A 9,879-nucleotide genomic window follows, 5' to 3' on the forward strand; every position below is an offset into this window, starting at 1 on the left:
GTTACCCTTGATCTACTTCTCAGTGCCTGTGTGTGTGTGTGTCTGCCTGTCTATGTGAATTTCTGTCTGTTTGTGTGTGTCTATGTGTGTGTGTGCCTGTGTGCCCGTGTGTGTGCATATGTCTATGTGTGTGTTCGTGTATGTGTACCCGTGTGTGTGTGTGTGCGCGCGCGCGCGCGCACGTAGAACTCTAAGAAATATGAGACACATAGTCATGGTGACGTTTGGTGTGTGGGTAGGTCTTGACAAGACAAAGGTCAAGGTCAACTTAGTCTCCTTAGACAAATGTATGTTACCCTTGATCTACTTCTCACTGACTCACATGTCTGTAATCTGCCTAAAGTGACGCCATAGACACATCCATTCCTCAAACCAAAGAAAATACCCTTGGGCGAAGAATCCATGGGCCATCGGGAATGGAAAGAACGGGAGTTTGAGAAACGTGGCGATTTTGCCTTGGCGCATCTGCTTGGAGATAGGGTACAACTTCCTGGACACACTGGATTCACAGCGACACCTAGCGGTGAAAGGTGATAAGCGCCGTTCGGACTATGGCAAACGTATATTATATGATATCATCTTAGAGTGGATTTTGTCAGAACCTTTAGTGTTCAAGCACATTTTCATTGTTTTATTGATCGAATTGAGATCTCCGTTACAAGATGTGCTGGTTGATAGTCTTTCTTACATTCATTACATAGATTACAATGAAATATGTAAAAATAAGTTTAAACATTAATAAATATGAACAGGTTGACGTTTAAGTGTATCTTATATTATGTTAGGGAAAAGTGAAACTAGGTGATATAAAAAATTGTAGGAGTGAACATAATTTTGATGTTATTAGATATTGTTCGAGTCATAAAATTACGTTTTCATATTCTTGAATTATTTGTAGAAATCTGGCAGTAATCTAAGAGCGTGTCTTCATTTGGCAACTTGATGGCTTTGAAGCGCCGACTAGTAATCCATTACGATACTACAGCTACAGCCTTGCCTACAGACCGAAAACAAGATGACGATCGAAAGTTTTTAGAAACTCAAGATGGCGTCGCCTATGAACGGGGGTAGTCTCAGTCTCTAGATCTCTACCAGACTCCAGCCTGGCCGAATAGTAATAGAAAACTTTGGCCAAGTTAGGAATAAAAGTCTATTAGGAGTTAATTGGCCTAGGAGTGAACTGACCGGCCGGCGGATAGCTGACTAGACTTCAAAAGGCCATGGCAACTTATTTGTCCATATTTGGCCAAATTCTTTTTTTTTTCATCCAGCTGGCCCGTCTGTTTGGAGACTAGGACGGGGTAATCATAGCTATAGAATGATACGGCTTATTATGTCCTACGTAGGGCAGATATGAGAAAACAGACTGTTTAATTGACTGTCCACCATTGTTTGATCCGGGTGAACCTGGTCCTTGCCCCACTGACACACACTCATGTCCCACGTGTCCATCACAACCACGTCTGGATCCGCCCGGAATACTTCTCGTATCACCTCCGTGATCTGGTAAGCCAGCCAGTCGCTGGCAAGCAGATAGTGCTCCAACTTCCCTCTAACGTGTTATCGCGTTGTTCCAGTTCTCACGAAAACTCGCGTGCCGGGACTCCTGGGAAGGAGACGGTGTATGGCGCCCCGTATGGCGTACAGACGAGATCGAAGCACGTCCAACGGCTCAGCCGTAAAGTGAGCCCACAGACTTAGGACTATGACGGTGTTTGGGCCTCCATGAGTGGCGTCTATCTCATCAACAATGTAGCGGAAGTCTTGAAAATTAAACCAAGCTTTTACTTGAACGGGAACGTTGTGGAAACGGTAGCGAACAGAGGTGTTCCACTGGTTGTTGTTTCCTACTCGAAAAACTGCAAACAAAAATGTACCAAATTTAGAATTTAGTTCTTGGTAAATTTCTTACATAAAAGAATAAAATGTAATGTTCATGATCCAATAGTTATGATTTTTTCTTATCATAACTTATCTTGATCTGTTTATTCATGTATTTATGCGTCTGAAGGTAGTCCTGATGGTCAAAATCCAACATGGCCGCCCGTATTAGCTAAATAACGTCATAACTTCGTCACATTATATGATAATGACACGAAAATTCATATTATGATTTTGTTTTAAATATACATCATTCACGGAAAATGTGGAAAATGTGGTGTTCGTACAATAAGTAGTTTAGGGGGTGTCGAAAATATGCGAATTTTGCTGTGGTCGATTTGGACACCAGTCGGACTCAACACACGCTTTCCTCTTTAATTTTAATTTCAAGTATTTCGATAATCTCCGTAAAAAAAAACTTGGGAGAGCATGTAGCAGATGTTTCTGTATCTATCTGTATCTATATATCCGGTATAACCGCCATTCGGCGTAACACACCAGCTTCAATTTGCTGACAAAGTTACGAACAGAATTTTGTTTTAAATCAAAAATGTTGAAATGACACTTTAAAATTTAGAATTTACGCCTGGGGACCCCATTCGGGTGTTTTAGGTAAACGCTTTAAGTGCTGCCTATTTTTTAACGTGTTGGAGACAGTTCTTAGAAAAATATAGCAGTCCTACACGACTTTTAGAACAGACTGACAAACCTGGTGAATTCGTGGTTCTATTATCGCTGTATAGTGGCACTACATTCTGCAAATGCTCGCTCCATTGTCTAATGGTAGAGTCACCTGAGTCATAGGAATAGAAAAATATGTTGCTGGTAATTCAGACAATCACACAGCTATGAAAACATGACCTTCCCGGCGAAGTAATAACCACAGTGGACTACCACACCGCTATGACACGTACCTTGCAAGTACACGGTCTTGTTAGCTAGGCACCGCTGGATCTCCTCCTTATTGAAGACTCGGACATTACAGACCGCTGACTTCCACACCTTGCCTGACCAGTGTCCCAGCGAAGCTCCGGACTCACGCGTGTTCCCGGTACACGCTGGAAGGTGTTCTGGTGTGGGTAGGTCTGTCTCGAGGACTCGTATGGGCTGCTTGGGATTTACTTCAAGTTCTGTCTCAAGATATGGCCTGTATGACACATTGAAATTAACAATGTACCCATGCTATCAAAAGTCACCTACCTGAAGTTTTGTCTATCCAAAACTAACATCGACTAGACGGAGTGGTCCTGCCTCTAAAGTGTCCAAATAGAGCATAACAGAATGTTACATACGGCAGTAGCATCTAAGCAAACTTTGGTGACCTTTGACCCATGTGCTATAAGTGACTGCATCCAAACCAGCCTTCTTCTAAAAAGCATACAGGACAATTCAAACATGCATAAAAGTATGGTTTTGCAACATGTTAAAATGTCAACAACAATTACCTTTAAAATCCAGCTCCAAAATATCAACATTTACAATGAAAAAGACGTTTTAAAATTCAAAATGGACCATCTGCGCATGTGTTGATGAGTGACCCTTGCCCCAGTGAGAGAGTTTCACAAGGACTTACTTTTGGAAAAGTTTCATTTCCTCTTGAGACACAAGTGCGCGTACCCTGCTTATATCTGGGTTCCATCGACACTTTGTGATGGCGGAACACGGTAGTTTCTCCGGTTTCTCACAAATCCAGGTTCCGTTTGCCTCAGGTTTTGAGAAATCGCACTTTCGGTGGGGTGGTAGGCTGGGGTTGTTAGAGCTGAAGCATTGCTGTGTATAATGGTCTTTGGTCTCCAGGTTGCCGAAGATGCATTGGAAGCCTCTCTTGTTCGGAACATGTCCCACGCTCTGTAGAATCTTAACTGCCTCGCTTGGATGGACAAGCTGGATCTTTATCTGATGTAAAAAAAAAGACATTTTGAAAAAAAGACATTTGCGATGCATAGTGTTTGAGTTCAAGGAAGGAGATGCACTGGGAAAGTTGAAATGTTTTTTTTTTGTGTGTGTGTTAGTCTTCTTATAGAAATATGTAAAAGTAAACAACTTAATAGGGACAGATAAAGTAGTTGACGGTACGTCTTAGGCAAGACAACAGCCGCATATATATATATATATGTCACTATGGAGCTTTTAGAAACATTCAAAAGACCTTTGCAGATATTTGGTGAAAAATGCAAAATATGCAGTAACTGTGAACAAGAAAGATGTACAAGAATAAGACGCGATGTCAAGATTTGAACTTCCATTAGAGTAACAAGGTAGAAAAAATGCACTTGAAGTTTTACACCGTCCTGCATAAAATATGCACTTACCGAAACGTTCCCAACCCAATAGAGTTGGAACTGCACGGTATAGTTACCGTTACAGTGGTCAGTGACGTGACCGGCACCACTGGCCTGTAGCGAACGGTCACTGCTGACCAGTCTGGCACGGAAAAAGTCTCCTCCGTACGTCTTCAGTCTTCTTTTCTTGTCTCTTGCCACCACCTTGACGGTAAGGACGTCTCCTTGGCGATACAGGCGGTCCCTGTTTAAGACGACCACCTCCGTGTAGGTTGGGTACGTGGTCTGGTCGAAGAGGAGAGACTGGTTGAGGAGGCAACGTTCAACTGGTGGCTGGATGAGGCGAAGTTTGGACACCATCGGATTTAGGATGTCCTGATGATCTGAAGAGTACTGGTCCCAGATCATAAATCGTTCGTAGGGAAACATCCACGTCTACATGACATGTGAAGACCAACAAGGTAATGTTACTATATATTTTATGTTTAATTGTGATTGACATATAGGCGGCTCAAGACGGCTATATCTACCTCCATGAAAAATCGACGTATTGTTTTTATTTTTGTGTCTGTCTGTCTATATGGGTGTCTTCGGGGCCCGGCGGGGGGGGGGGGGAGTGGGGTGTTGCAAATGGGACCGTGGCATAAAGGTCGCTGACATAAACTACCCTTTTCAAATACGTTTCATTGTGTGTTGAATTGCTCCACTTCATCATAATGAAACGGGGTCGTTGTTGATTTTACAACAGCATTTGAAGTACCATAAACCCCATTTATGATATCAACATAGTCTAGCCATAGTAACAGTGAACAACGTACCGTTAGGATAACCACAGCAGCAGTTAGCATTGTAAACACAGTATACAACCGAGCACTGGCCATCACGTGCTCTGCAAACAAACACAAGACGATAAGGGACCATAAATATACACAGTTCATCATATGTGGTGTATGTAATGAAAAGACTTTCATCTATAAATCAAAGAGGCAATAATCTAACCATAAGGATTAAAATTTAAGTATAGAAAAACACTTAACGCAAACAGTTCGATTGAGAAGTGTTTAAGTCATGTTCTGCAAGATATATGCCCCACTGTTGTAACTACTTAAGCCCTAGTTACCCATAGCCTAACATGGCCTCCGCCGGGAAACTATAGCCTACATGCCAGAATGTTTCAAGGGCTTACACAAGTCAATTGAGTTAGACCCACACGATAGATATTGAGATCGGGATGGGGGTCTGGAATCCAGGCTAAAAAAAAAAACATTGTTGGACGTTGGCTGGTGCACTCAGCTGAGTGTTTTGAAATTTTCAAAATATTCGGCTGGGGACTGGAAGTCAGGAATGCGTAGGGTGGTGGTTGGCTGGTGGTCGGGAGTAAGTCAGCAGTCAAATTTGACTTCCAGCCGTCCACGCCATAACAACTGCTGACTTACTCCAAAACCAGTTCCCAACCTATCCATGGCCCTTTCTTCTTAAGTCCTGAGACAAATCATTTTCATCCAAGATGATTTTTACCAGAACGTTTATCCACCACCCCGATCGCGACCTTGTCCAAATCAACAAACAATTAAAAAAAAGCCTAAAAGAAGTATTGAAGTTTACCCTGATCCAGACTTGGTCTCTCTTTGATGTTTAAAATATTATTATTTTGGTCAAAAACATTTTGGGGTGGTTAGGAGCAGGTAAGAAAGAATCGGGGCTCAGTTAGTAAGTTAAGAAATGCTAGGGACATTGTTAGGACATATCAAATCTCAAATCTTTATTCGTCAAATATATGTTCGGGACATAGTTGTCGGTAAAGATAGGAATGGCCCCAAACGCGGGTCAGACTCCTCCCGACTTTCCCCCGACCTGGCTAGTTTTTGATGGCCATATTCGGCTATGTGAAACCGGGGCTTAAGACACGTTTTACGCTTTTCCTTCGAACATCGTAGTATACTTCTCTCGTAGACTATACACCTTCCTGAGTACAAAGAGACATGAAGCGAAGATCTACTGCGGAAGTGTAGTACAGCCTCGGCACTAGTAGTAGTTTACACTCACTAAGAGAGAGGTAAACTACGATGCCTCGTACGACAGTTTAAAACGAGTGTAAAGCGTACCTAAGAGATTTGGGTCCTTTAGATAAGTTTTTTACATCTTACCATGAAGTCATGAAGATTCACACAGATTTGAAGAGAACCATTCTTGTCAGCTTGCGTCCGATCCTGGCGAACGTCACCACTTCACAATATCCGGACGACGATACCCGGACGCGTCTAAACTCAACGATGACGTACGTCAACAAACTACGACGTAGTTTGGCAAGGCACCGCATACTTCGGCCAACTACGACGTATACGTAGTTCACACAACTGGCTCCAATATCTCAAGTACGCCGTAGTTTCCTATCCCGACTAAAACAACACGCTCCTTGTCCAATATATATATATATATCAGTCCAACGTTTACCGCCCCTTATTAACCCCAGCCAGTGACAGATTGTGTAAACACAGGCTAGTAATAACCCCAAATACGTCTTTTCGGCTATAACTTAACTACAGCGTCTTACCCAACAATTTATGCCCCACCTTGACACATAACGTTACATGTATTCTCAGAGGATTATAGACATGTATATATGATAAGATTAGTATAACCTACCCCCCCCCCCCCATCATTCGAATGTGAGGGTCCTCCATTAGTCGAATGTGACGGTAAGGCCACAGCACATAAATTTTATGGATGACATTAGAAAGCTCAGTACTTTTCGCCTGATTTCAGAAAAATTGACACGAATTCTTTCCCTCTTCGGAGATTGTCAGATAGACCGACATAAGAAAACATGTTGTGTTGTAGCGTAATAATCATGCTTGTAGAAGTGACGCTAGGGAGGTAGCCATGACTTTAGTTGCAGAAGTGAAACTTGTTGGTTAGTTGTAAAAGTGCAACCAATATGGAAATCAGCGTGTAGTTGCTAGCTTGGCAAGTAATACCTGTCTACCACACTTTTACTACACTAGTTCACTTCTTTAATACAGGAATGCATGCCACGTACTTGTCACTTCAAATCTTGTTACGACGTTTATGATGTCTATTTTGAAAAAAAATTAGCCATCTTGTTTTTTTTCGCGCTATCTCTTTATTCTTGCATTCTGCATAGGATGCCAGCCATAAAATTTACTTCCTGTGGCCTTAGGAGATTCTTACTAGAGAAACTATTTCACACATCTCGTATCTACCTCCGATCACATAAGCAAGGTTCATGCCGGACGTATATATTTAGAAACAAAGGACACAAAAGAAAACTAAAGTTAAAGATTGTGTGTCCCATGACATTTGTAATTCACGCAAAAAGAGCCATGTGTATATGCACTACTAGTACAAGCACAGGGCTCGAAATACTTTTTTCTGCATACCTGGACTGCATATTACTCTGAGTTTAGGAAGTATTGAATCTTATTAAAATTATTTAGAATTCATTGCTATTTTTTTTTTCTTTTATACTCAATAGGTGGTAACAGTCAATGCAGCTAATAACAATCCCTATACAAATTTATGTATAAATCCCAGTACATGGACCAGTGCAGGTTAGGTGCAGGTAGATACCAGAAATACCTGCACAGCTCCATTTTTACCTGCACTAACCATGCATATGCAGGGGGTATTTCGAATATTTTTAACTGTAGCTACCAGAGTTCTAACAGCGTATTTGTAACAGTATATATTTTCCCGAAAGTCTAACAGTAACCTAAATTTTTTTTTTATGTGTGTGTTATAGCTGTATACAAGGATCCGACGATCGGCGAGGGTTGTTGACCCTTTTAGTGACGTAACACTTTGACTATTGCTGAACTTTCAGAGGCATACCATGTTATGGTCCGTCAGACACAGACTATAGATTTTCAAGCCGCCATTTTCTGCACTTGACGGTAGGTAGAAACATTTTGTCTAACGTTTATGGTTTATGACGTAACATTATATTATCTTCTCCTTCACATGACTTCAGTCTAAATACCTGCTTCAAAGTCCTTCAATAGTAACGACAGTTGCTCACTTACTCGAACTGCTAATATAGAAGATATGGAACTCTCCCCCCCTCCCCCCCCCCCCCCTCTCTCTCTCTCTCTCTCTCTCTCTCTCTCTCTCTCTCAGGAGTGCTTCCCACGTAAATATAGCCTGGAAGTCTTCAAATCCGATGTGGATTTTCAAAAGCACGTACGAAATGGGCAGTAAAACCATGGCAAATCTCAAGACAGTGTTGTTTTTCCTGCCTTACTGTATACAGTTTTGCCATAAAACTGCCTCCTTGAAATCCACTTTTATTGGTCGGAAAAATACGGCGTCATTTTCAACTCTCTAACAGTATGTCCGATTACGCTGAAATAAGAACCAGTCTATTTCTTTCACTAAGACCTACATTAGTATAATCTAAACAGCTTAATTGAAACTTTAAAAAAATGACAATATATGACAAAGTTTTCACATTCCACAATTTCAAATGGGTAAGTACAAGGAAAAGAATGACTTATTAACTACTGTAAATCTTGAAACATAACATTCGCAGTGCTTTTACTTCTTAATTTTTTTCGAATGACCTTTCTGGATGTCTCATGAATATATCTCCCCTGTATGACTATATGTATACAGTGACTGGACTACCTAATCATTACCACTGTAAATGTAAAACCCTTTTTCCTCCTACAAAGAAATAAAATCACCACTAAAGAAAATGGATTTACAGTACTGACCCCCATTAGTAACAAATAATGGGTTGTCTTGACTCACAGGGGTAACATTTCACTCTAATTAAGTCGTGAAAACTTCTCTATTCCCGGTGAAAAATCACCTTCTGTCTCGGACTCACCAGGTGTGTTTACCATGTTGCTCTCCATAACTTTACAGTGGAGCCACTTTCAAACTAAAAGGTCAACTTGGCAGAGGACGTGATGGCCAGTGCCCGGGCGTATGCTGTGTTTACAGTGCTAACTGCTGCGGTTTTCATTACGGTATGTTATTGTTTTTACTGTTACAATGGATAGACTATGTTGATATCATGGAAGGGGTATAAAGTACTTTAAATGCTATTGTAAAATCGCCAAAGACTTCCGTTTTATTATGATGAAGTGGAACAATTCAACACATGTACACAAAGAAACGTATTTGAAAAATGTCGTTTATGTCTGCGCCCTTTATGCTACGGGCTCATTTGCATACGGTGCCCGTAGGGGGTGTAGCCTCCCGGCCGGGCTCCGAAACCACAAATTTGTCCCTGGTGACTGTCCGATACCTCGGCGGTACCTCTTTGTACTTTCGCGGATAGGTCACGGTGTCTATTTGTCGCCGGGACCCGGGCTGATTTTAACTGCGAGTTTTAAAATTCCAGAGGCCCGGCCGTGCCCCAAAATAGCTCGGTAGCCACAAGTGTGTGTGTAGCCACAAGTGTGTGTCCCAAGGGGCAACGTACGGGTCACGCCCGAAAATGCAGAAAAACAACCCGTACACTACCAGTAAGGGCCCCTTTTTAAATGATTCTCTTTTTCAAATAAAAACAATACTTCCATTTCTCATGTATTGAACAGAGACCGCCTATATCACAATAACACAGTTAATAATGAAATAAAAGTAATATAACCGTATTGTTTCTCTAATGTCATGTAGACGTGGATGTTTCCTTATCAACAATTTATGACCTGGGGCCAATACACTACAGTCTATCAGGGTGTTCCAAAAC

The 9,879-nt window shown here is 41.6% G+C and overlaps 1 protein-coding gene across 1 annotated transcript; it reads right to left on the reverse strand.

The window, feature by feature from the left end:
• Window positions 1-1,560: 1,560 nt before the first annotated feature.
• LOC118405629 (NXPE family member 3-like) lies at window positions 1,561-6,512 on the reverse strand. The gene is made up of 7 exons (XM_035805193.1): window positions 6,311-6,512; window positions 4,982-5,052; window positions 4,194-4,598; window positions 3,455-3,777; window positions 2,796-3,028; window positions 2,591-2,674; window positions 1,561-1,859 (listed from the first exon to the last, which is right to left on the reverse strand). Exons 2-7 carry the CDS (start codon window positions 5,042-5,044, stop codon window positions 1,561-1,563), a joined length of 1,407 nt encoding a protein of 468 aa, XP_035661086.1. The 5' UTR covers window positions 5,045-5,052; window positions 6,311-6,512.
• Window positions 6,513-9,879: the final 3,367 nt, after the last annotated feature.

Source organism: Branchiostoma floridae, chromosome 18 (assembly GCF_000003815.2).
Source record: "Branchiostoma floridae strain S238N-H82 chromosome 18, Bfl_VNyyK, whole genome shotgun sequence".
Taxonomy (NCBI): Eukaryota; Metazoa; Chordata; class Leptocardii; order Amphioxiformes; family Branchiostomatidae; genus Branchiostoma; species Branchiostoma floridae.

What these genes read in the sequence shown, in the direction of transcription:
- LOC118405629 (XM_035805193.1), bottom strand. Translation starts at nt 5,044, where the DNA reads ATGGCCAGTGCTCGGTTGTATACTGTGTTTACAATGCTAACTGCTGCT. An exon ending in CTGCTGTGGTTATCCTAACG is followed by an intron (nt 4,599 to 4,981) that starts GTACGTTGTTCA and finishes CATGTCATGTAG; the next exon opens with ACGTGGATGTTTCCCTACGA. An exon ending in TAGAACCACGAATTCACCAG is followed by an intron (nt 1,860 to 2,590) that starts GTTTGTCAGTCT and finishes TTTTGTTTGCAG; the next exon opens with TTTTTCGAGTAGGAAACAAC.